At 39.8% G+C, this 26,391-nt stretch overlaps 2 protein-coding genes across 2 annotated transcripts in view; one reads left to right on the forward strand and one right to left on the reverse strand.

Annotated features, from left to right (window-relative positions):
- Positions 1-5,932, forward strand: part of rfc1 (replication factor C (activator 1) 1) — a 92,113-nt gene extending 86,181 nt beyond the window's left edge. The window contains exon 25 of the mRNA XM_068036681.1: positions 950-5,932. Coding sequence (XP_067892782.1) covers positions 950-1,045 — 96 coding nt within the window. The 3' untranslated portion in view covers positions 1,046-5,932. The remainder of the gene's footprint in view (positions 1-949) is intronic.
- Positions 3,045-26,391, reverse strand: part of wdr19 (WD repeat domain 19) — a 209,785-nt gene continuing 186,438 nt past the window's right edge. The window contains exons 29-37 of the mRNA XM_068036669.1: positions 24,650-24,727; positions 20,071-20,167; positions 18,972-19,096; positions 18,220-18,301; positions 16,221-16,371; positions 12,114-12,237; positions 9,801-9,877; positions 9,415-9,556; positions 3,045-6,973 (exon numbers count right to left, since the gene is read on the reverse strand). Of these exons, the coding sequence (XP_067892770.1) occupies positions 9,445-9,556; positions 9,801-9,877; positions 12,114-12,237; positions 16,221-16,371; positions 18,220-18,301; positions 18,972-19,096; positions 20,071-20,167; positions 24,650-24,727 (846 nt within the window). The 3' untranslated portion in view covers positions 3,045-6,973; positions 9,415-9,444. The remainder of the gene's footprint in view (positions 6,974-9,414; positions 9,557-9,800; positions 9,878-12,113; positions 12,238-16,220; positions 16,372-18,219; positions 18,302-18,971; positions 19,097-20,070; positions 20,168-24,649; positions 24,728-26,391) is intronic.

Here is a 26,391-nt window from a genome sequence, read left to right on the forward strand (position 1 = left end):
GCGGGCTCTTTGGTACAGAAATCCTAAACTAATCCCACTGTCCTGTTCTTTCCTCATAAATTCTGTATCTGCCTCTACTTCGAATGCTCTTCCCTTAAAAGAAGCAATGGTCTCTGCTTCAACCACTCCCAATGGCAAAGCATTCCAAACTCCAGGAACTCTTGCTTAAAGACATTTCTCCTTGTCTTTCTCCTCATCCCTTGGTGACATTTTAAATTGATGGCCTCTCATCACTTGACTCCCTAACAGCAGAAATAGTCATTCCTTATCAAAGCCTCCAGTTAACTCTCTTGGCCTTCCCACCTCCAATGATAATAGTACCAGTATCTCAAGTCTCTTAGAATCATTGTTTCTCATCCTGATATTTTGAAACTGGCCATCCTGATCATAGAACATTCTAGTAACTTTACTATGAGTTGCAGCTACCTATGCATATTGGAAGCACAGGTCCCGTGAAATATAAAAGCATCTAAAACATGGGAAGAAGCCATTCGATATCCTGCGTATGGCCCAGGTGTGTTTGTGTATTAGTTATTAAAGGGTCAGGTATAGACCTACTTCTGTTTGGCGTAATGAGTCTGAGCAGATCTATGGTATGTGGAAGGAGGGTAATGTTTGCTGGATGAGCAATGTGTTGCATATTTAATAATTTGTTTTATTAAAAAGGGTTTGGGACTTTCTTGTGGTTGAAGGCATCTGTTTGTGGGGGCAGTACTGGCTGGAGGACAATGAGCCAGGGTTGAATAGTGAAGATACAGGAACAGAAGTTCCCTCAGGTAATTTTAGGGGTTAGAGTCTACGATCAGGTAGATTGTATCGAGTATGTGGAAGGACCAGGTTTGGGTGGCTGAATAGCCTTTTCTTATTCTCTGCTTTGTTATGGTTGTTTTATCTTTTCAATGTAATGCTTTCATAATTAAAATTCTTTATAAATTGCTTTTCCTTTTAGCCAAAGAAGCCTAAAGCATCAAAGAGTAGAATGGAAGAAAAAATATCACAGCAGAAAGGAAGAAAAGATAAAGGAAAACGAAAGGCAACAAAATGATATTGTCCAGAGATCAGCTACTTTTTATTGGCTGTAGCTCTGCTGACAGAAAATGGGATTGTAGAGACCAGGCTCAATGGCTGGTGCTCAATATGACAATTCAGGCCAGAGCACAGCTCCTTTTGGATTCTTTAAATTTTTATTTACTGTCTTTACTTACTGAAGTAGAGCTGTGTGTGAGAATTATTCACTGTATATATGCAATGCAAAAAAAACTACCCTTTAGGTATTTTTTGAAGCTGTACATTAACAAAATGTGGCGCAAGTTCCTTTTTTTTTGAATAAAGTAATTTTTGCAGTCTCATCTGCACCAGGAAGGTGATTCCTGTGTTACTTTCCTGTGCAGACATAACTGTAAACTGCTAAGCCAAGATTTAAGGATTAGCTGGTCTATTCCCTGCAGTGCCTCTCAAGCCTTGAGATCTGCATATCAGAATCTGTGTAAGCATTGGTCCTGTTCTCGCTATGGCCTTCTTGAAGCTAGTTTGCCCCTCGGTGTCTAGAGCCAGCCCGGCACCCATCATCCCTTCCCTCACAGTTAAATCAAACCCACAGTTCTGCACTTTATATTTCTGAGGCTATAAGTAGTTTAATTGGTCTATGTGACAACAGAAACTGAAGATGTCAAAAATTGCTCCATTTAGATTGAAGCTGTTAACTCAGGAATACATTTTGGTTTAGTGTTTTTTTTTTTTTGGACCCATTCAGAGCCTTCTGCCTGCAGGATGATGCGAGGAAGTGTATGCTATATAAATATAATGCAAGGTTGCTCAGTAAACACATCCTGGAGTGAGCAAGGAAGAATCATTGACTAGGTAGACATTGCTGTATGCCATATTTTGTAGAGTCTAGTTACCATCAATATTCCAGCAGTTTTTGTAGTGTCCAAGCCTAGTGTACCAGGTCGTATCAGATTTTCCAGGTTTTATTCTGTCACTGGCTGGGTTTATTTACATTGAGGTAAAATGCAGTAAATGTGCTATTCAGTGGAATATTCCAGTTGCTGCCTTGAATGAAAGTCAAAGTAAACTGATGCATGGAAAGAGGCTTTTATTGTTGCTTTAAATGCTCTAAAGGCTCGTGGTATTTCACTAGAGGTTGCAGCTGAAGTTTGAATACGAAGTCTATTCAGATTGCTGTAGTTACTGAAAATTTCTGCCTTTAAATGGAGTCAGGTACAAGCTCCAGTGTGCAACTTTCAACTGGTGGGAGGTGGGTGGCACAGATGGTGAGCATCGTCGAGCTGCTACGTCATTTGGCCATGAAAGAGGCTGTTGAGTCTGACTATGCCAGCAGTCTGTTGCATTGCCTTTATTGCTTTCAGGCCTCAGTATTTGGCTTCCTACTAAACATGTACAAAAGATTGCTAGTGCTTCCATTTTCAACTCTGTTTACTTGGGGGCTAACCTTGAGAGCTTCAAAAAGCAACGATAAGATCTGATTTCTCCTCTTCATACTTCATTAAAGGGCGCAGTTTGCCAGACATAGGTTCACTTTAGCCAAGAAACAATCTCTTCCAGATTAAGGTAAGGCTTCCCTCTGGGATTATAGGGCTGAAATTATATGTCGCAATATTTGTAACATGCTTTAATATTAAAAGACAAAAGTAAGACTTGCATTTATACAGTGTCTTCTCAAATCCTACAGAAACATTTCAAAGCACATAACAGGTCATAAATGACCAGTTAATGTTATTTGTGATGCTTGTTGACCAGGAGAGTTTCCTCCTTCAGGAACTTTTATCATTCACTGGAGCAGACATGGAGTTTGGATTAATGTTCCATCTGAAGAATATCCCCTCTGACAGTGCAGTATTGCTCTGGATTCTATCCTGCAGTGGGGCTTGAACCCATAAACCTTCACCTTGAGATGAGTGCTACTAAAATTCTGCTATTTTAAAATGGAAGACAGATTCCTTACTAATTCCTTGCAGTGTGACGTGAAGCCATGAATTGTCTTTCTTTTGAAGAATGAAGAAAATCATTTTTGTGGAAGAGGGTCTAATGGTTAGTTTTATTTGTGATAAATTGAACTAAAGAAAGCAACAATTATAAAAAAATTCATTATAAAAATGGTAGTAATGAAATAACTGCTGGTGAGAGGAGCTTTGTGATCATATGGAAAGCTAGGTATGTTAACAGCATAATACGTTTTATGGAGCGGTGTGTGCACAAATTGTTCAGAATATTTATTTAAAACCATTGACTTTCTACTTCAAAGTAAGTGTTAGTCTGGGAGTAACCAGTGAGCTAGAAATTTCCACATGTAAAACTTAGAATTGAAAACAAAATCCTGAAAAGGCTATCTAGATATTATGTAAGACAAAAAGTCCTTAAGATAGTGATTTTAAATTCATTTATAAAAGGACAAAATTGGGACAATTGGGCATGTAGAACAGACAGACTTGGGGCTGTAACATTTGAGCAGAGATCAAAGTTTGTTTCAAGGGTATATTTCTAACTTTTGTTTAAAATGATAGTGACTGAATTGGAGAAATAAGTAAAATAGTCTGATTTAGTTTCTATTTACAGCATGGAAACAGGGCATTCAGCCAAACAGGTCCATGCGAGTCATCGAGAGATACAGCACTGAAACAGGCCCTTCAGCTCACTGAGTCTGTGCTGACCAACAACCACCCATTTATACTAATCATACATTAATCCCATATTTCTTACCATTCTCCTACCACCTACCTACACTAGGGGCAATTTACAATAGCCAATTTACCTATCAACCTGCAAGTCTTTGGCTGTGGGAGGAAACCGGAGCACCCAGCGGAAACCCACGCGGTCACAGGGAGAACTTGCAAACTCTGCACAGGCAGTACCCAGAACTGAACCCGGGTTGCTGGAGCTGTGAGGTTGCGGTGCCAACCACTGCGCCACCCTGGGTGTTTATGTTCCACACAGTCCTCCTCCTACTCTACTTCATTAACCTCATCAACGCATCCTCTATTCCTTTCTCCCTCATGTGTTTATCTAGCTTGTCCTTAAATGTATCTCTGCTAGTTCCCTCAACTACTACTTGTGGTTGGTAGCGAGTTCCACATTTAAACCACTTTATGGGTAAAGATATTTCTCCTGAATTGGATTTGTTGTGACTTATATTTATCGCTGTAGTTCTAGTATCCCCTGCAAGTGGAAACATTTTCACTACATCTACCCTATCAAAGCCTTTCATAAGGACCTCTATCTGGCCTCCACTCAGTCTTGTCTTTCCTAGAAGAACACTGCCAGAACACTGCCTGTTGATTCATCCCTCATAGGTATAACTTCTCAGTTCTGGTATCTTATCGTTTTTGCCTCGATGTCCTTTCTATAATATAGAGACCAGAACTATGCACTGTATTCCATTTGTGGTCTGTTCACTGCTTTTTAATTCTATCCCTCTTGAAATTAACTCCTTTTTTTTTTATGGCCTTATTAATCTGTATCTGTACTCTCAGCTCCCTCTGCTCCTCTACCCCATTTAGACATTATTTCCAAGTAGTGTGTGGCCTCCTTATTCTTCCTACCAAAATGTACCACCTCATGCATATTAATATTTAAGCTCTCTTGCCAATTACATGCCCATTCTAAAAGTTTATTAATATCCTCCTTTATTTGGTTGTAGCCCTCCACTGTATTAATCACACCTCTTAATTTGGTGTTGTCTGCAAATTTTGAAATTGTACTTAGAATCCGGAGTCCAAATTCTTTGTGAATGGTGAACAGTGGTTCCCAGGACCAATCCTTGTGGAACATCACTTCCCACCCTTTACCAGTCTGAGCAACAATTTTTAACCCCTACTTGTAGCTAAACCCTGACTTCACATGTTCTGACCTTAGTCATGTCTCCTATGCAGTACCTTATCAAAGGCCTTTTTGAAATCCAAACATTTTATGTCTACTGCATTATCCTTATATATCCTTTCTGTTGCTTTTTCAGATAATTTATTAAGGTTGGTCAAACATGGCCTTCCCTTTTGAAATCTGTGCTGATTATTCGTTACTGTATTTTCAGTTTCCAGATGTTTTTCTATTACATCATTGAGTAACGATTCCATTATCTTTCTGATCACCGATGTTAACCTAATTGGTCTATAGTTCCCTGGACTTGTTCCATCTCCCTTTTTAAATATAGGAATCAAATTAACTGTCTGTCAGTCCTCTGGCAAACAGTGTTTCTGCTATCTCTTCCATAAGTTTTAATATGCATGGATACAAGTTTATCAACTACCGCTGACCTTTCTTAAATGTTTTTAAATCTTTTGTGATCTCTTTGAATGTCATGCCCACCTTGTTAGTGCCCCTGGCAAATACTGAGGCAAAATAATTGTTATTTCTGCCATTTTGCTATCATTACCTGAGTTTATTGTATGTATCCCTTAATGGCCCTATCCTGATTTTTCTTTTCTTTGTGTCTGTTGAATATAATTTCTTTTTATATTTCCTTGAAAATCTAGTTTGTTAGTTTCTTATTGTCTTTCTAATTGTGTGTTTTTATCTACTTTCCAAATCTTATTCCCTTTTGTCATCCTTTCCTTTGTTATCTTTGTATGCCTTTTTTCTTCACTTTAAATTTTGTCCTTTGTGTTCATACTTTTTAGTGGAATATATTTCTTCTGGACTTTCTTAATCACCATTTTAAATGGCTTTCACTAATCTATTTATTTGTTTTGTCTATTTTTTTTCTAGTTCCATTCTCAATCAGCTGTTTTCATCAAGTGTATTACTTTGGTCTTTGTCTTATGTCCTTCTCAATCTTTATCTTAAACCTCATGCTGTGATTACTATTACTTAGATGTTCCCCTGCCCTTCTCAATCTGTTTTTTTTTACATACTGGGTAAGAAAGAAGTTTTGCACACATTGCTTAAAAACTCCACTTCCCAGCAAGACCCCCCCCCCCCCCAAAAAAATACATGATCAGGAAATCTACAGAAGTCAGAAACTGCAGTCACTTTCAACAGGCCTAGTCTCTGGATGAGGATAAGAGGGAAAGTGATGCAAATAAAGTGGTAATGTCTGAAGGTGACAGCCAGATACTAAGTAATCTCACAGGTAAAGTGGACAGAGGAGGGATTTATTGGAGCGTATTATGAAAGAGTTTCATACATTGGCAACATAGGCTCTAAATTTCTTTAAGAGCCTGTGTGGAATTACAAACAGCAGATCTTTGGCCCAAAGAGTGCATTTTGGAAATTCCAGGTGGGTGGATATTTCATCAGTTCCATTAAAGGCCTGTGTATAACCTGAGGTGGGGCTGCTATCATCAGCTGCCAGATTTCCCACTACTGCTATGTCCTTTGAATGCTATCAAAATATGGGGTCTACTTTCTATGGCCACAGTTGAAAGATCTCAACTGTAGGGCATTAAATTTTTAAATCAGTCCTTTTATAAAGGGGACTGATTAGTAAGGATTCATTCACTCTTTACAGCCAGCCCTGCTAGTTACTGCCCCACATGGTAATGCAGTTCTGTATCTCTTTCACTAAGTTAATTTGATACATTCTTTAAAAAGATGTGCTTTCAAAATTAAAAATCTGCTGAATTCCAAGAATTTTTGCCTCGGTGTAACTTTGAGGTTGAGCTACCGTGCAATGCACTCAATCATACAAAATGTAATGAATGTTGCAGGAGACTGCAAACAAGTGAGATTGTGATGGGATACTGTACTGGTGAATATTGAACTGGCACTATATATTGTAATGTTCCAATAACTGGTTTACTGTCACCATAGAATTATTTTTATTTTTAAACAGGCTCATTAAACAGATTAGAGTTTACTATAAACATTATGTAATAAACTTAATTTGTGTTTTTTCAGAAAAGAGTATTTACAATTTGGCCATATGTTCATAAAGGAAACAGGTTTGAAGCCTCAGCTGCAGCTTTTCTGTGCACATCTACATTCCAAACAGTGGCGAAATGAGTGTCTCATGCTGGATCTGTAAAACAAATGATAAAACATTTAAGGGTGTACTTGGGCAGTAAACTGGCAAAGCAGAGCACCTGGCCCTCATCAAATCTTGCTGCTTCTCATTTCTGCCCCAATAATAACACCCAACTGAAATTATCCCATTATGTATGATTATAAACACACAAATTCTTGAGCAGTTGCATTTATTGAAAATGGTGACTATTCCAGTTATCTGTTGATTATTGACTGCTTCAGTAAATGTCTAATAGTTGATGTAAGGCTGGAACTGTATTTCCTCTGTTTTAGCATGAACAGACCAAAGTGGTGTCCAACTGAAAAAATGACAGGTATTTTCAACAAGACAGTGCTTTTAAAAAAAAATCATGTGCTCAGTGCTAAGCTTAGAGCTGTCAAACTCCAACATATGCTCATTTAATGTAGCTGCTACAGTGAAAAGATTCCCTCCCCTCCCCCCCCTTTCCAGATGAAAATGAATTAATGGGCACAGGCAAAATCTGATACCAATATTCAGTGATTCTTCAATAAGTGTTTCAGACTGGGTGCTAGTGACCAGAGGCAAGATGGTTCGCCTAGAATGTTATGTGCAGACAGGTGCTCTGGCTAATGACAGCTCTGAGTGTGCCACAAAGCTGAATGTGGTGTGACCCCAAGTTATTCTGAACAACATGAGCTACCCTCAGCTGAAGATGTCTGGCTATCACCAAATAGATGTGAGAACAAAACTGTAGTAATGTTGCTTCACATTGTTCAGATGTATGGGTTCTTACCAGAAGGCATTGTAGGGATTGGAAGCAGATCACTACTCTAAATAAAGGCAATACCACAGAATTTAACTCATGGATTAATTATAGTAAACTTAGGCACTGGAGAAATCTTGAATAAAGGACAATCTGAATTTTTTTTCTCAAAGCAATAACTTGTTTTAAGTCAATATATGCCTTTTCAACTAATTACTTTCTTTATTAAACTAGGATACAATAGGGCTTTATGGAAAATGGAACAGCATGTAAGTTGGTGTTAGTGTAAATATTATTGCAGGATATTGTATAAAACAGAAGAAAACTTGATTTGGAAGGTAACTTTTGTTAGGTGTGGTTGTTTGTAGTCAGTTTATTTTTCTTTATCCCTTTCTAAGTTCCATTCCCCTGTTTCTTGGCAATTGAACATTTGTGAGTTGAGACTGAATGTCGGGAGGCATTGTTGTTGAGCCCGGTCTGTTGCCACTTCATACCCATACATGCACGTTTTTCATTAAGTATTACTGAATATTGCCCATCTGAGGTGAGCATACTCAGCCCTGATGAGCTACCTTCTTGCACTTTCCCCCCATTAGGCAGAGCATTTATTAATGGAGTTGTTCACAACAAAATCATTTTCTAAAAAGGGTAAAACTGGCTCAATTGTGGCCTTATACACATGGAGTAGGTGATCATTCAGGGTAGGCCGCAGGGAAAGAAAATATGCATCACTTTTGTCTATTTAAAAGAAATACTGGAACAGAGGAGGCTATTGAGCAGTTTCCCTACTAGATCTCTTGACTGAGCAGGGCCGTGGAGTGGAAGTCAAAAATCAGCCATATCATCTTGAATAGAGGAGCAGGCTCAAGGGGCCATATGGCCTACTCCTCATATTTCTTAGGAATGAGGCAGAGTACAGAGGGATTTAATTAGCATAAAAGGAGCACTCCTGGAGCGATATTAAAAGAATTTTGATAGTTACCTGGATTGGATTCTAATCCACCAAAGGTTGAAGCCACTACCCCCTTCAGGGTTCAGCACTTGCACATCAATCTGATGTACCCCAGAAGTTAGCTCAGGAATGAGCTAAAGCATGCAATCATTCCAGTGATTAGGTAAGTTAGATTTTAGAATAAGTTCAAAATTATTTTTTAATCTTAGCAACTGCCAGATACCAGAGTATTTACTGACCAGCCTTTTCCATTCTGTATCCAGCTACCATGCTTGGTGTGATCAGTCCTCAGATTATCCTCTCATTTTCTTGCTAGTTCATTTAGTTGGGAGTGTTTTAGTAGATTCAGGTTTGTGTGTAACCTTTGGCTTGCATCATCAGGAACACAAAACTACTATTAAACTGTTAGTACCTGATGGTAGTACTGCCCTAAAGAGCAACCTGTTTAGCTCTTCCAATTAAGTATTAGAAACCAGTTGCAATGGTTACTGAATATGTTATATAAATATTGTACTTCACATTGTCGAGCCTATGCCTGAATCCTTTTGGTTGGCTGTCATCTTTGACTCTATTGAGTGCCTCTTAACAGTAATAGTGTAGTATAAACCTCTACTGTTGGAAGCTCCGTTTTCAAATGGCACAGATGCTTTAAAGTCAAATACATTGGTTAGCGGACTCTTCAGACTGCTACTCACACCTTGATCAGGTGAAATACAATCACTCACCCACATACAAATAGACTACTTAAAACTCTTGTACCTTGAACATTGCATCTCCATTTAGCATTTCTCATGAATCAGCATCATCTGGTAGTAGGTATGGTGCTGGATCAATGATTGACAGCTGCTCCATACTGAGTTTTTCTGAGCACATAGGACAAGCTTTCTCTGTAGCTAGTACACTATTGAAGATACCAAAAAAAGTCATAAATGCACTTTTTGAGCTAATGTTAGAAATAGGTACCTCTGAAAACAAACCTGCACAAGTAGGAATGCAGATATAAACCTAATAGTTCCCCTGAAGAACCAAACCCCTCCCAGCAATCTTCCTGATTTATAGACAAGCATTAAAGCCACAATTTCCCCTGTTAATACTACTCCATTTATCAGACTTTACACATAATTATTTTGAATGGTAATACTCACGCTTTGAACTCCGAGTATAAACCAGGAAAATCACAGTGGGTGCAAACGGTCCAGTCATCCTTCACCATGTGGCGGCCCTGGTGAAACAAATTCCAAATGTGCACTCTGCCAGCTTGCACTGAATATTGATACACATGTTCTGTAAGTTTCTGTTCTTACGATAATGATAACTCTTCAAATAAAGAAATCGTCCATGATAAAAAGGTCTTTTCCTTGAATATTACTTTAAAATAAAAAAATTGGATATTTTTCTTTGAAGTGGAAAACAGTTAAATGCTTTGGAGGACTGTCATCCTCAAAAGAAGCTGCTAATTTTCCCATAGTTTCTAAGCCTGTGTGGGTATAGACTGTATCACCACATGTTTAGGTAAAGTTCTAGGCTAAGGTCCAAAATGATAGTTGTGTTTGGGAGCCTAGCCAACTCCAGGCAAAATCTGTTCCATTTTTAATTTTAAAAAAATTATACACATTCCAGGGTATATTTACAAAGAAACAGTAAAACTTAACCAGGCTTAGAAATGATGTGAAAATTATCAATTTTGCATTTCTTTAATTACATGTTGGCTGGGATTTCAGCTATCAACAATTCATCTACACAGGTATCCGTCTGCAAACAACTGGTCTTCACTGAGTTTGGAAAGATCCAATCCAACCCAAAAGTGGGATAAAAAAAAAAACAGTAATTGGTCAGAAATCAAACCAGTTTAAGATGTACTAACAACACATAGGAGATCCCTATGCTTGTGTTTGGTAGATTTAAATGAATAACAATGGGTATAATGAAACCATAATTTCTTGTGCATTGAATTATAAATAATAAAATAAATTTTGTCTCCTACAATCCTCTACATAAACAGCTCACAACCTTTCAGTTGCTCCATCATGGGAAGCAACAAGAAGCTTTCTTGGGGGATGGGGGAGTAGATTAACTCTGTCCGCATGGAAGATACGATAAAGGGAAAATGATGCCTTTTTTCCTAAAAAGGGAGAATCTAATGCTAAAAAACAAGAATTTACAGAATAAATAACTATTTCAAAGATAAACAGTTAAAAACACAAACTAACTAGGGGCAGTAGAAGGTGCCTATCCAGAGAATCGCTGCTGTAACATAGAAACATAGAAAATAGGAGGAGGAGTGGGCCATTCAGCCCTGCTCCGCCATTTAAAAAAGATCATGGCTGATCATCTAATTCAGTACCCTGTTCCTGCTTTTTCCCCATGTCCCTTGATCCCTTTGGCATTAAGAAATATATCTCCTTGAATATACTTAATGACTTGGCCTCCACAGGTTCACCACCCTCTGAAGAAATTTCTCCTCATCTCAGTTCTAAATGGCGTGACCCCTGGTTCTGGACTACCCCACCATCGGGAACATCCTCCCTGCATCTAGCTTGTCCTGTTAGAAGTTTATAGGTTTCTATGAGATCCCCTCGCATTCTTCATACACTCCATGTGTATAGGCCTAGTCAACCTAATCTCTCCTCATACATCAATTCTGCCATCCCAGGAATCAGCCTAGTAAATCTTCTTTGCACTCCCTCCAAGGCAAGAACATCCTTCCTCAGATAAGGAGACCAAAACTGCACACAATATTCCAGATGTGGTCTCACCAAGGCCCCGTATAACTGCAGTAAGACATCTTTGCACCTGTACTCAAATCTTGCGATGAAGGCCAACATACCATTTGCCTTCCTAATTGCTTGCTGCACCTGAATGCTTGCTTTCAGTGAATGGTGTACAAGGACACCCAGGTCCTGTTGCACCTCCCCTTTTCCCAATCTATCACCATTCAGATAATCTGCCTTTCTGTTTTTACAACCAAAGTGGATAACCTCACATTTATCCACATTATACTGCATCTGCCATACATTTGCCCACTCACCCAACTTGTCCAAATCACATTAGAGACTCTTTGCATCCTCCTCACAGCTAACATTTCCCCCCAGCTTTGTGTCGTCTGCAAACTTGGGTGAGGGAACTAAATGTAACATTTCCAAGTTATTAATATATATTGTGAATAGCAGGGGCTCAAGCACTGATCTCCACTAGTCACTTGGAAATAGATCCATTTATTCCTACTCTCTGTTTCCTGTCTGTCAGCCAATTTTCAATCTATGACTGAACACTGAACTTTTGTGAGGAACAGCAAATTTCTGAAGATTAGTAACGTGAATATTCACCCTGAACACTCTACTGCCTATCATTAATACTGAAGATGAGTCACCTTACAGGAAAACATTTAATTTCAATTTGAAAAGCAATTTTGCCCTCTATTATGCTAGAGAATGGTGTAGCCATTTTTTGATACTCACAGTAACAATGCAGTAAGGCAGGTTGTTTTTACAACCTGAACAGAGCAGCTCACATTCTGGCAACTGAAAAGCACAGTATGGACAGGGAGAGGTAAACTCTTCCACCTCTGATTGGTCAGGACGCCTGGTAAAAATCATCAATAATTTATCTGTCATTACAAAGGTATAATATTGTAACAAGATAATTTCCCCTCTTCCACTGCTCCCCCCAGACAAGGCCTCTTTCTCCACCAACTCTATTAACCCCACTAAAGTCTCTCACTCAAATTTGCTATGAGCAATGCCACAGAAGATCCAATAATGATATATAGTATATAATCATTTAATATTGCCACAATTAGATGTCCTCTGGTGTTACTCACAGAAAGTCATGTTTTGATAGGGGCAAAATACCATGAAATGCACAATGGGCTCTATTTTCATGTATTACCAAATCTAACTTTTGTGCATGATGTAGATTTCCATTGGTCAAATAGACAAGACTAGCAAGCAAATGCCTGAAACAGAAGCTTCCAGATAATATAATAATGATGTGGAAGTGACATATTTACAACCGTTACATTGTGTGCATGCCACTTTTAATCATTGCCCAAAAATAGGCAGCTGGGCACTGAGCAGTAAGTATAAAGGGCCAGTAAGAAGATTCATATCCCATTACATTTGATCAATACACAATTTTCCACCCATAGCATTAACATATTTACTCTACCTGCCCAAATTTCCACCTGGATCTGAATAATTATGCAAATTGTCTGATTCATAAAATATGAGCGCTACTAATCTGATTGGCTCAGTCGTAGCACTGATGTTGTGTCTACTGCTTCGGATGAACACAAAAGATCCTAGTGGCAATTTTTGAAGAGAAGGTGAGTTCACCTGGGGTTCTGGACAATGTTATTTTGGTTGAAGGAGAAACAAACAACAGATTATCTAGTCATTTATCTCATTTCTGTCTGTGGGCCCTTACTGTGTGCAAATTGGCTGTCAATATTTATTACAGCAGTGACTACACTTTAAAAGTACTTTATTGGTTGTGACACACATTGGGATTTCCCGAGATCATGAAAGGTGTGACGGAAACCACATTTGCCAAAATGAGACATATTAATTTTGTCATATGGAACATTATTTTGAACTGTTACTGGACTTGAAATAACTTGTTTAAAAAGACCACAACAGTGGCTGAAAACCTAGTTGCACATTTGCATTCTAAAAGGTAGTTGCATGAAGAAGACAATGGGAGCACTCCCTGATTCAATTAGCCAGTTGGGTTTTGTCAATAGTGATGATCAAGAGACACAAAGTCATTGAATGTGTAAAAGCCAGCATTCCACCGCCATCTCCCCCCCCACCCGCAACTGAGAGTCTGGTAAGCTTGGAGGAATCCACAAATTTCGCAGGCGAGGCTGCTCCAAATAAGGAGCTAGTTATATGACTAACCTGCCGGCCAACTTGGGAGTTTTTTGAATTGTGCCTGACACAGAACAGTTTTTGGAAGAGACTGCGACTGAACTTCAAGAAGAGAGCACCTCTGTCTCTCTCTCCCCTTCTCACGCAAAGACCCACAGAAGTAACTCGAGCCTCAAGACAGAAGACCAGCGAAACAAGTTTGAAAGTGTGCACTGGGTCCCAACGAAAACTGCAAGACTTAACTTCAATCAAAGACTTTACATCCAATCCAAAACCAGTAACTGAACTCAGCTATTACTTCAAAGCTTTCCCCATCTTTCTCCTCCTCTGTCCCTATTTGTGTGTGTTTATCGCGTATGCATACTAGCATGGTTGCGTCGCATTGCGTATTTTTAGTAGCTTTAACTGAATTAGAGTTTTAAGGTTAATAAGCTTACACATTTCTCGTTTAAATCTGAGAAAACCTGTCTGGTTGATTTCTTTGACATTACCATTAGAGAGCAGTGAGCAAGGACTCACTGAGAGGAAGTTAAAAACTCCGTGTTTTAAAAATTAAACTCTGTTCTGGCCAAATCAGGAAAAGGCTGAGAGGGTAGCCCTAGACCCTTGCCTGACCCGTCATAACAAAGGCACGATATAAATGCAAATTCTTTCTACCATTCAGTAGGATAGCACCAGCATGTAAACATCTAGAATTGATTTACACCAACAGACAAAAACTGGGTACAAAATATTATTCTGCTGCTAAGTTATAGATAAGAATGCTTGGGATCAATTACAGGCCAAATTGGATTTTATTAATGTTTAATTGCTATTATGTAAACGCCGTCAGTCACTCTGGCTTTCATCGTTGTTTGTACAGGGTTCACAGTTCCCTGACCAATATGCTTGTCAGTTTCACGTTGTAGCTTTGAAGGATGAAACATTTTGGATTAAATTTGCTGACACCTGTTTGCGGGCGTGGGGGTCACGACTTGAGATCTGCCAGTGTCTGTTCCTGTTGAGACAAACTTTGTGCTGCCTCCTCACTTGTATCATTTTAGTTTGCAGCCAAGTGCGACAACTGCTGCTGGCTGCACGCACAACAGGGCTCCTAACAGGGTGCCAGGCTAGCATGTGTTCCACTTAGCCTCTAGATCTTTAAGGCAGTCTGTCCCTCTTAAAGGGAAGCTGCACTGAATGAAGGAGGCTGCTGCTGACTGTCACTGTTGCAATTCGAGAGAAGGGAAATCAAGCACCAGGACAGAGAGAGGGCATTATGGTTCACAGATGTGGCGCTTGAGACCTTAGTCATGGCAGTGAACAGGAGGAGGGATGCCATGTTTCTGTGGTGGGCCAAGAGGCCCTCAAGACAAACCCTCAGAAGGAATGGGAGTAGTTGGCCAGGGAGGTCAACTCCTGGAGTCTGGCTCCAAGGACCTGCAGCAGTGCTGGAAGAAGTTTAATGACCTCACGCATGTGGTAAATACCAGTGAATGCATCTTCACAGGATAGATGGATCATACCCACTGCACAACTAAGTTTTCATGCTGCACAATGTAACACATTCTTATCGTTCACCCATTAGCAGTCCTTAGCACTCAGGACACTCAGCTAACATTCAACTCACTCTCACATACCTCCAGATACTTCCAGCTATTCGAATATGGAAGGCACATCATCCAAATATAATGCAACAGACTCACTGACATTCTGCCCTCTCTTGTACAGGACAAGGGTGCCCATAATAGAAGGGAGAAAAGCCGAAATGGTAGAGGACAGGCAGGCCTGCAACCCAAGCCTGCTGGATGAGATGGTGCTGCACGTCTTGGGGCCGGCTGCGACAGAGCCTGTAGTATCTGGCATTGTCGAGAGCATTCAGGATGATGGCATGTTACAGCCTTATGCCCCTTCTCAACTTCCACCGTCCTCATACTAGATTATATGGAGTGCAAGCTGCAGATGGTGAAACAATGGACATCCTGCTTTACACTCCACAGCACCCCTCACCCACCCAATCCTCCCCTTCTGATTTTATGCATTCAGAAATCCAAGAACTTCCACCTGGCCTGCTACAACAGCCCCAAGAGGGAGAGAAAGAGCGCAACTCCAGACCTCTGCGAAAGAAGCACCAGCACTTGATTTGACATTTGCAGCCACCAGCTCAGATACTGGCACTGCACAAACTTTAGGATCTAGTATAGAGGAGGGATCTCCTGACGCTTCTGGCACACATGCCCTTGCTAGCATGGGGCGCTGTTGCAGAAATGGCTGAAAGCGTAGCCTGCACAATTTTCAGCCTTCGGAGCTTCTAGACCAGCGATGCAATGGAATCCAATCTCAGTCCTCTGAGACTGGTTTGCATCAGTAACAATGCATTATCTGTGCCTGCAGATGTATTGTTTTAATATAGAGATCTAAACAGATGTTTTGGAATTTCTTAATTTTCCTTTCCAAGTCTACTGGCACTGACGCAAACTGCAGTACTTCCACTACTGCATCCAAGATCAGTAAGGCAGAAAAGACCAGGTATCGACAAGTCAAGAATGTTGCCTGTCTATACAATCTAGTATCACACTCGGTGCTATTGTTTCCATATAGCTAGGTATGACTATCTGTAATCTGAAGTTCTAAACAAGGTGCATTATACCAAAGGCTACTATTTAACACAAGGAGGCACCATAAATGAGAACTTTGGCATTTGAAGCCGATGCTTACCTAACCATAGCCTCTATCTTCTTCTTGTACTTTGCATCAATTTTGTTTCTGTACTCTGGTCTCATCAGCATGGCAGCAAAACTAAAGGCAGAGTTCCTCAAACCTGCTCGGTGACATTCAATTACTGTTGATGTCAGAATGGGCACAATATCTGACAAAAAGATGCAAATATGAGCATTGAGCAACCTTTAAAGCTTTTATAGCTGCTTTGTGATTTTGATAGTGCTGTAAAGCTCAAAAGAAGGGTCATCCAACTCATGTATTTATAATATCAAAATCAGAATCCATCAACCTGGAATGAAAGTCAAGTATCTGATAACTACTAATGGTTTTAGTTTTAATCTAGTTATGAGTCTTTAGTCTGAAGTTGTCCTTGAATTCAAATTGGTAATATTGTAATAAAAAGATAATTTATGGTGTCCTACAGAAATGTCATGCGATCTCAGCTGAGTTATGAGGAACATTACTGAACACTTGCCTCTCCCAGGATATTTGTGGCTGTGTGAACGGGGGAGTGATGGTGTACACAAGTTACACCATGCTAGGATGGGACCGGCTCAGTTGCTGCTGGTCTTTACTTATCACCTGTTTCTCAGTGGGTAGCACTCCCGCTTCTGAGTCAGAAGGTTATGGGTTGAAGTTCTACTTCAGAGACGTCAGCGCAAAAATCTAGGTTGACGCTCCAGTGCAGTACTGAGGGAACACTGCACTGTCGGAGGTGTTGTCTTTCAGATGAGACATTAAACCGAGGCCCCATCTGCTCTCCAGGGTGGTTGTAAAAGATTCCAAGGTGTTATTTCGAGGAGCAGGGGAGTTAACCCTGGTGTCCTGGCCATTATTTATCCCTCAATCAACATCACAAAAACAGATTATCTGGTCATTACCACATTGCTGTTTGTGGGAGCTTGCTGTGTGCAAATTGGCTGCTCATTTCCTACATTACAACAGTGACTACACTTCAAAAGTACGTCATTGGCTGTTAAGTGTCTTGGGAGGTCCAGAGGTCGTGAAAGGCACGATAGAAATGCAAATCTTTGTCCTTTTTTTGTATGATTGTAAGATGCTAAACCAACAGAAGGAATGAAAATTAGCTATGCTCCCTTTTTGACTAGCATTTCTGCATCCCTGCTGACTCTAAGCATCTGTCTGTGAGGCCTCTTAGCCAAAGTCTAGGGTGTGTATTCTCATAATATATGAAAGGGCAGAATATAGTACTTAAAATAAAAAATGTTTAATTCATGCTTTAAAGAGATTGAGGTCAGAATTAAGTATTATTCCTCAGAGACATACCCAATAAGTGTAAGATGCATAATGTGTCTTAAACTCTCAGAAGCAATTTGTTTGAGGTTAGAAATTTTGTGTTACATCTAGCTAATGCAAATAATAAACATAAAGTGCCTAATCACTGATTGCATTAAAATGTGTTCCATAGCATGGTCACCCTGCCCTGGAAAAGCATGTAAAACATGCAAAGTAACATATAATGGAATATCAATTCAGAATTATATGAGTGATTCAGTGCAATATTTACCATGCTGAAATATTGGCTTTATTAGAAAAACAACTGGGCTGTGTAATTCTGCAGGGGTTCTCCTGATCTCCCATTTTAACTTCATCAGAACCCCCAGAGAAATGGTGTAAATGTCTGAAAAAAGCTGTTCACGCTGTTCCTTTGGGGGTTACACCATCTCCAACTGATGTCACAGTGGGAGATCAGGACAGCTTCTGCAGTGTTTCCAGGCCCTGCTATCTCAGTTTTTCTATAAGTAAATTGTTCCATCTGTTTTATAACATCAAAGGTACTTTAAAAGTGAGAGAACCATAACAATTCACAATTGAAATCTTTACTGTTAAGCATATATGCCACATTGTGGCTGCAACTAAAAAATACGTATTTATCCTACCCTCAGTAAAGTAGCAACAGTTTTTTTGTGAAAAAGTTTAAACCATGGCACTTGACTGTCGCTTTGTAATTACAACACTCACACTAGATACTTACGAGATGGAAACTTGCTGATGTTGTTTGCAACACGGATGAGCATCCTTGCTCCTTTCATGTGGTCCCCACGCTTCACATGAGTCTACAAAGAGAAAATAAATCTTCAATTAATCAAAGTGTAGAAACACCCATATCTAAATAATTCCTGCTAATTGTTTAATTCTACTTATGCTTTATCTAAATTAGGACAACCATCTTCTATGCTGTACACCATTTTTCTTATAAACCTGCTTTAATAACTCAAATGATTGTCTCACTAACCTCTTCAAATCATGGCCAATAGGTCCACAAGAGATTGATTTGTTCAGGAATTTTACTTCCCTTTCTTTAAGGAAATACATAGACTTCCATCACCCCAATTTAGATGAGGGATTCACTGGGAGGGATGGTGTAAAATGGATGGTATTTGATCAGCAACCAATAATTCACCTCTCCTGATTCTCAATGTCATTGACTTTTGATATGTTGTGTATTTTGAAGGTATAATCAAACAGGAGTGTTCTATTTGCTCATGTAATGTAGTGGGGGAACTACAATTGGCAGCATAATTCCATTGGTAGCTCATAAATGCCCTTTATATCCAGAAAGTGGTATACGTGCATGAAGCACATTAGAATGCACTAGTTTACAGTTGATTGTTAAGCACATGAATATTTTTAAACTACCAACGCCCAGACAACATGTAATACTATGCTCACCAGGCATGAAAGCTTCCACCCTAATAGCATACGTGAGTGGTTTTAGTTTCCTACCTTTACCAGAATGTAGCTGTGTAGAATCATAAGATTTGTTACCATTTCTGAAGGGATTTTAATTTTCTGAGCCTTGAGCTCTGTGTACATACTAAATAGCACATCATGTGCATTCCTGTAGTTTCCTGAAACAAAGCAAATGATACAGTAAACCTCATTGCTTTCTCAATATCTGCCACATGCATAGAATTTTGCAGCTTACTCTTTGGCACTTAGAGTACAATTGTTTTGTTAGGCAATTTATCCATCACAAACTTGGTTTTGAAATGACAAACTTCTCTGGGGATTTTGAGTTATTGGATCTATATCAGGAGAACTGAATTTCTAGGCTTGGTCAGTATTTGCAGACCAATTTTCAATAGGCAAGACTAAAACAAAGCTGCAAGTGCTTGAAATCAAAAATAAGATAGGACTTCCTACATAAATCTCAAAAAACTTTTAACTGGTAGGGAACAGGCAACTATTCCCTTGCTGCGAAGCATTTCTCCACCTTTTGTTAGAAGGATTTCCAATGGAAGTTAATTGAAGCAACTCAACTACCAGGTGTAACTGTTTAACCTTTTCATAAATGAAATCAAAGCTGCTACATTATTTGGATTGACTTCAATAACTCATTGTAAATGATTATCGATCAATAAATCCATTTGGCAATTTAGTCTATTACATAACATATTAATTGTCTTCTGACGTTAATATCGCTTACAAGAGCAATTCTCTAAAAGTTAAATCCCACTGTGCAGCTTATTATTCATTCTTTCTGGAATAATTCTCGTGTGTATGTGCACAACAGAAATTTAAACAGGCCTACTGTTGACGCAGCCTACACTATCCCAGATTACTACATCATGGGTTGGGAACAAGAGAAAGTACAAGGAGAAACTCGAGTCACTACAATTAATAGTCTTAAGACCCTTGCCAATGAAAGCTGAACATTGTTGGGGTTATTCCAGAATGACAATAAACATATTAGGTGCAGTAACAATGGAAAATAACTTTTAAGAGCAGCACTTTTGCAACAGATATCCTATAAAAGTTTGCTCTCACTGTGATAAAATACAGGTTTCTACATGGCAATCAGTTCTTGCAAAGATGATCATACCTGCAGATTGTTCTTCTCTGGCAATGATTATGGCTGTTCTGGCTGCTTCTCGATATTGCTTCAGTGCCATATACAGTCGGAAAAGGTACTTTGCATCCTATATTGGCAAGGTGAGAGGGGAGAAAACGGGTGGGGCGAAAAGCACAGTATTGATTTTTAAATGCAAATTTGTGTATTTCAGGCATTTAGCAATTAAGAACAGCGCATAAAATTCAAACAGAATAAAGGCCTGCTACCCGACCTGAACCTGACGGGACCTGATGACGTGTCGGGTTCGGGTCGGGTCAGGTCGCTCTTCCGGATCCGGCTTTTGGGCTCGGGTCGGATTGGGCCGGGTCCAGCTTGGACACACAAAGTAAGTATTGCATTTTGCTCTGCTGGTAAGTGTTAAAAGTTAAAAACCTACCTGAGCTGCGAGTCTGGGACGTCAAGGACGGAAATTGAGTGTGCGCAGTGAGCGAATGAGCGTCTCTATGACATCATCACGCTCATGCTGCAGCTTCCTGCAGATTCTGAATAGACAGGTAGGTAAAGGGAACATTCCGGTGGTCGGGTCGGGTCAGGTTGGGCGCGGGAGAAAATGGAGGGACTTGGGCCGGGTCGGGCTCTGGTCCGATGTGGTTCTGTCAGGGTCAGGTTGAGTTTTTTTCCCTGACCTGAGCAGGCCTTTAACAGAATCCTTTTCAGTATGCTAGTCTGATGCTTGAATTTGTCTCATTAAACCATAGTCCAAAAAAATGCTACAAGAGCATTTAACTGGAAATCAATGTCCTGACATCCTTACACCCAAAGCTCAAGGTTAATATTTTTGAAATTTATAAACTTTGGAAGAAATACAGGAATTGTTAATACCCACTATTCCTTTGGAAAATGGACAAAAATAAAACTTGCTAAAAAAAAAAATACACTCCAGAATTTGCAAAGTACTCAATTGTCCTTTCTGTCCTAATCATCAAAAAGTTGTTCCAGAATTCCCAGGTTTCAAATGGCTTTTGGAAATAACTAGTCAAACTTCATGAAGAAAAACATCACTGTATACAAGCTAAAGACAACTGGGAATAAGATCCTCAATTCAAATGAGAGTTAATTTTAAATGCTTTGTTCTTGTCTATTCAATCTAATTTAAGTTAAATAGGTTATTCCCTTGTGTTTGGCAGCATCTCCCAGCCCCATGACCTCCACCACAGAGAAGGACAAGAACAGCAATTTCACAAAAACACCCACACCTCAAGTTTCCTTCCAATTTATACACCATGCTGATTTGGACACAAATCACATCTGCTTCGTCATTAACGGGTCACTGTCCTAGAATTGCATACCTTCCTAACACCATGGTGTTAGCATCATTACAAGAAGGAGGAGGTCCACCCACCTTCTCAAGGCAATTAGAGATAGGCAGTAAATTCTACTCTGCCATTGCTGCCTACATCCTGAGAACTAAATAAGAAAAAAAAAATCCTGTAATTTTGAAGTATGAATGCTGCTCTTCCTCCTACTAAAACAGAAATTTAGGGCCAAACTCTACAACAGAGTTTCACTGTAAACTAAACAGCTGGGGGATTCTCATGTATGTTTTACTGTGATGCGTTGCACTCAGCTCACTGTATAACTTAAGCAATCAGGGAGGTAAGACCAAAGATTAGTCATTTTGTTGCCAATATTTTTTTCACCCAGGAAACAACATGGGAGCAGTCAAACATAAAACAATTAAAGGTCCAGGTATATCACAATTTTTTTAAATTTAAAAAGCAGATTATTATCCCAATCCGCTAATTAAACTCAACATAAATACACATGGCAGAAATCTTTTTAAAAATATCTAAAAATACTATGCAATGTAATTATCACTGCATCTACTTAATGGATTGTTACAACCGAGGTGGGAGGAGTGCACCGTCTCTTCTAGTCCCACTTCTCCACAGGTCACAACATATATTTAAAAAATGTTTATCCAATTACCGATTCGGTCAATCATATACTCTACTCTTTACCCCAGAATAAAATACACCAACCAGGTTTCTTTATTAAACAAAAAAATCATCAGTTTATCAAACAGGACTTATCCAGTAACAATGTAACGCATTAACAGACAGATTGAAATATGAAAGTTCCCTTTTTAAATTCCCCCCCACCACCCCCCCACACACGCACACACTGAAAAAAAATACAGAAATTCTCTCTGCAGAGGTCTGTTACAAAAACGAATACTTTGGCCAAATACTCGCTAATTCTTGAAGAAAAAAAAGAGAAGACATGGAAGGGAGTCAGTTGTCCCTTTTGGTCTGGCGTCCGCTATACGGAAATGGGCCACTGGGATCTTTTCTAAAGCAGTACTTTACAGGCGGCATTGAGAATTACTCTGGCAGGTTTTTCCAGCTTCTCAGGAGAGATGCAGCATCAGGGATTTAGCTCTCCCATACTGGATCTTTGCAGGTTTCTTCAAAGAGGTAGAGGAAAAGGTGAGCTAGGTAGTTTCTTCTTCCTTGGCAGGCAAAATACCAACTGTCTTCAAAACAGTTCACACCCCAACAGAAAGTCAACCTCCTGACCTCCAGAAACCGTGACATGTGGCTTCTCTGTAAACACCTTGCCCAGGTCACCTGTTGTTTATTGAGCTTAAAGCACATGATTCCCAGCACAGATTATTTTCAAACATCTCGTGTCCTTTCAGTGAACTTGGTATAAAAAACACATCCATGGAATCTTTTCAGTTTTAACACAAGTACTCAAAAAAAAAATGGAAGCACTTTCATAACAGGATACAATATAGGAGCATCAAGTAACTCAAGGAACTTAATGTAAATGCTGGAAAGAACATTTTCAACAACTTCTCAACCATGAATCACTGCCACAGTGGCAGCTGATATTCTTCAGGTTATCCCCCAGTATCCGTTGGTAGAATCCATGGATGAACAGCCATCGATGGGAGAGCTGCAACAAGCAATCAAACGGACAAAAAACAAAGTCTGTGGCCCTGATGGTACTCCAGCTGAGGTCTTCAAAGCTGGTGGGGTTTTGCTCACTTCAAGACTCCATGCACGCATCTTATGGATTTGGGAGGAAAAAAGAACTCCCCCACCCCCGACTTCAGGAATACGACAGTTGCAACATTCTTCAAGAAAGGAGATAAATCACGCTGTGGCACTATCGAGGTATTTCCCTCTTGCCCACAGCAGGGAAAATCCTGACATGCATTCTCCTGAATCGCCTCCTTCCTGTGGCTGAGGAAATCCTCCCAGAGACATAAGGTGGCTTTAGACTTTCCAGAGGAACTTCCAACAGGGTCTTTGTTGCCCGACAAATCCAGGAAAAATGTCAAGAACAACACCAGGAACTCTTCATTGCATTCATCGACCTGACCAAAGCATTTGTCTCAGTAAATTGCGATGCTTTGTGGATTGTGCTCCAAAGATTTGGATGTCCAAGAAACTTCATCACAATCCTGCAATTGCTCCATGATATGACTGCAACTGCCTTGAGTGGGAGATCTGAAACAGACACCTTCAAATCCAGACTGGGGCCAAGCAAGGCTGTGATAGCCCCCACACTATTTACAATCTACCTGACAGTGGCTATTCACCTCATGAGAGATCAGCTGCCCTCTGGTGTGATTATTAAATACTGCCTAGATGGAAAACTCTTTAACCTCTCTGTGCCAAAACTAAACTGACCACCACAGACATACATGACCTACAGTTTGCGGATCACTGCAGTGTTGTTGCCCGCTCTGCACCAGGTTTGCAAGCCACTCTCGATCTCTTCAATTCTGCATACAAGAGACTTGGCCTGTCCTTGAATGTTGCCAAAATAAAACTCATATCAACCCACACCTGGTCAGCCAAAGATTCCACTTCCCATACATGTTGAGGAGAGATTTGGGTAATGTTGAACACTTCCCATACCATGGCAGCCACCTCTCTCAAAAGGCCACCAGTGACGTGGGGATCCAAAACCGGATCAGCTGTGCCAGCTCAGTCTTCTACAAACTACAGCAGCAAGTGTTTGACAACAAAATTCCTAGTGTACAGAGCAGTTGTTGTCACCACACTCCTGTACTGCAGTGAGACCTGGACACATAAGAGCGCTAGAACAGTGCCTCTGACACTCTGAAGCTTTCTTTGAAGCGTGGCAGCATTGATGACCGGGAGGAGCTTGCTACCAATCATTCAAAATGGCGACAACTTGTTCATCAAGCTGCATCATACTTTGAGCCCCAATGCCTTAATGATGAGGTAGAGCGGTGACAGAAAAGGAAGCAAATCCTGCACTCCGGATCCCACTACCTCATGGGATGCTCTGCCCCATGTGTCCAAAGATCTGCGGGTTGAGAATCGGCCTGTTCAGTTACCTGAAGACCAATGGCAGAAACTAGTGACCTTGAGTAGACATCAACCTCGAATCGAGGGACAGTCGATGACGACAATGACAATATAGAAGGAGCATCAAGTAACTTGAGTACTTAACTTTGAATGTTACAATCTTATTGAAAAGTACATTAATACATATTAAGTGTATAATGTAGCATGTAAAATAAATAAGAAAATATATAGCTCATATTATAATTCTGGATCAGAGTTACCTTGGGCATTCCATCGCCCTCACCCATTAGATAATCTATCAGCTGATTAGTTAGAATTTCATCCTTGGCTTGTCCAACCTTGAAAAAGTAAAAGCAAAACTTTAAAAAATGACCAATTCTGTCAAGTCTTCTTTACCCTTACAAAAGTACCCTCCTCATATCACTGAAGCAAGCACAATATTCTAAGAAAAGGAACAAAGTAAGATGCAATAACACTGGGGGTTAAATATCTGCCTTTCCCACACCATACAAAATGCAGCTTTGGCTCAGTTTTGTAGTATATGGAGAAGTAATGAAGAATTTTTTTTAAAGCCTTGACTTTATAATGGTTTCCATTCATTCAGTTATTGCATGAAGAAAAATGGAGAAAAATACTGAAGAATAAAACTCTCGTCCCGTTCTCAGGAAAACACTGCTGACTGCATAAGGGGTAGGAAACAGATCAGGACACTTTGCCTCAGCTCCTCCTATGTTTGCTGCAATATGACAGCTCACACTGCCCCATTTGTTCCCGTAAAGTTTTTGTTGTGTATTCACTGAGTAAATCTAACATGAGTCTTACTGTAGGCAGCCATTGTGGAACTTTTTATTTACACATCCCCAACAGAGAGGGCAGCAGAGAGGCAGTATAGATATAGCTCTTGGGTTTAAAGGGATCAAAGGATATGGGGCGAAAGCAGGAACAGGTTACTGAGTTGGATGATCAGCCACGATCATAATGAATGGCAGAGCAGGCTCGAAGGGCCGAACGGCCTAATCCTGCTCCTATTTTCTATGTTTCTATAACAAACGCTCAGCTATTACAACATATTACATTCCCTCCCCACTTAAAAACAACTTATACATTAAAATGTAAAATAGCACATGTACATAATTTCCCAGAATACAGTAACAATACCTGCAATTTAACAGGTTGTGTTGCATGCTTGTTGTTCACAACTAAAACATAGAGAACTAATATTTCCAGAGTAATTTCCATGTTAAAAAATGTATTTCCTTAACACCAGTATGTCTCTAACAAAAATATCATTTGACAATTAATGAAAAGAACAACTTATTTCTTCTTCCGCCCTACATACTTTCAATTAACATATCTGGCTTCTTTCTCTTTCTGTTTTTCTTCCATTTCCATTAGCTTAACTCTGCTCCCTCAACATCTCAGACTGTCGATCCTGAATGCTGACTTTGACTACCAACTCCACTTAATGGTTAGGACTGTGAAATTGATTGATAAGTCTTACTCAAAGACCCTGACTCACTTTGCTCTATTAGTAGATTCTGTGATATCAGCAAACTTTCAGTTTCTTTGTGACTTACACCTTCTTTCTGACTTTCACTTGGGACTGTAAGAATTTGGACTATAGGTGGTTTCTCATTTGTCCCTTTGTCAGATTTTCTCTTTCAAGCAAATGATCTACATGACACTGATGGATTCTCTCTCCAATCCTCATTAGATATGTGAATGCACCTAGTCTTTTTACAACAACTCCAAACACATACTTCTCCTTATCACCTCAGTGGTTTTTCACCATGACCTTCTGACCAGCACTGAACTCTCTAAGTTTCATGCCTCGTGTATCATGACTCATCTTCACTCTGTCTTGCTTTTCTCTTACTTTGCTATTGATGTCAGGCTGAAGAAAACTAAACCTTATACTAGGAGCATGTTTAAATACCAACTCTTAAGGTGAGTAACCTGTTGAAGACTGTGGGGTTATTCTGTAAGAACAGAAAATTGTCTA

This window comes from Heterodontus francisci, chromosome 1 (assembly GCF_036365525.1).
Source record: "Heterodontus francisci isolate sHetFra1 chromosome 1, sHetFra1.hap1, whole genome shotgun sequence".
In the NCBI taxonomy this organism is placed as follows: domain Eukaryota; kingdom Metazoa; phylum Chordata; class Chondrichthyes; order Heterodontiformes; family Heterodontidae; genus Heterodontus; species Heterodontus francisci.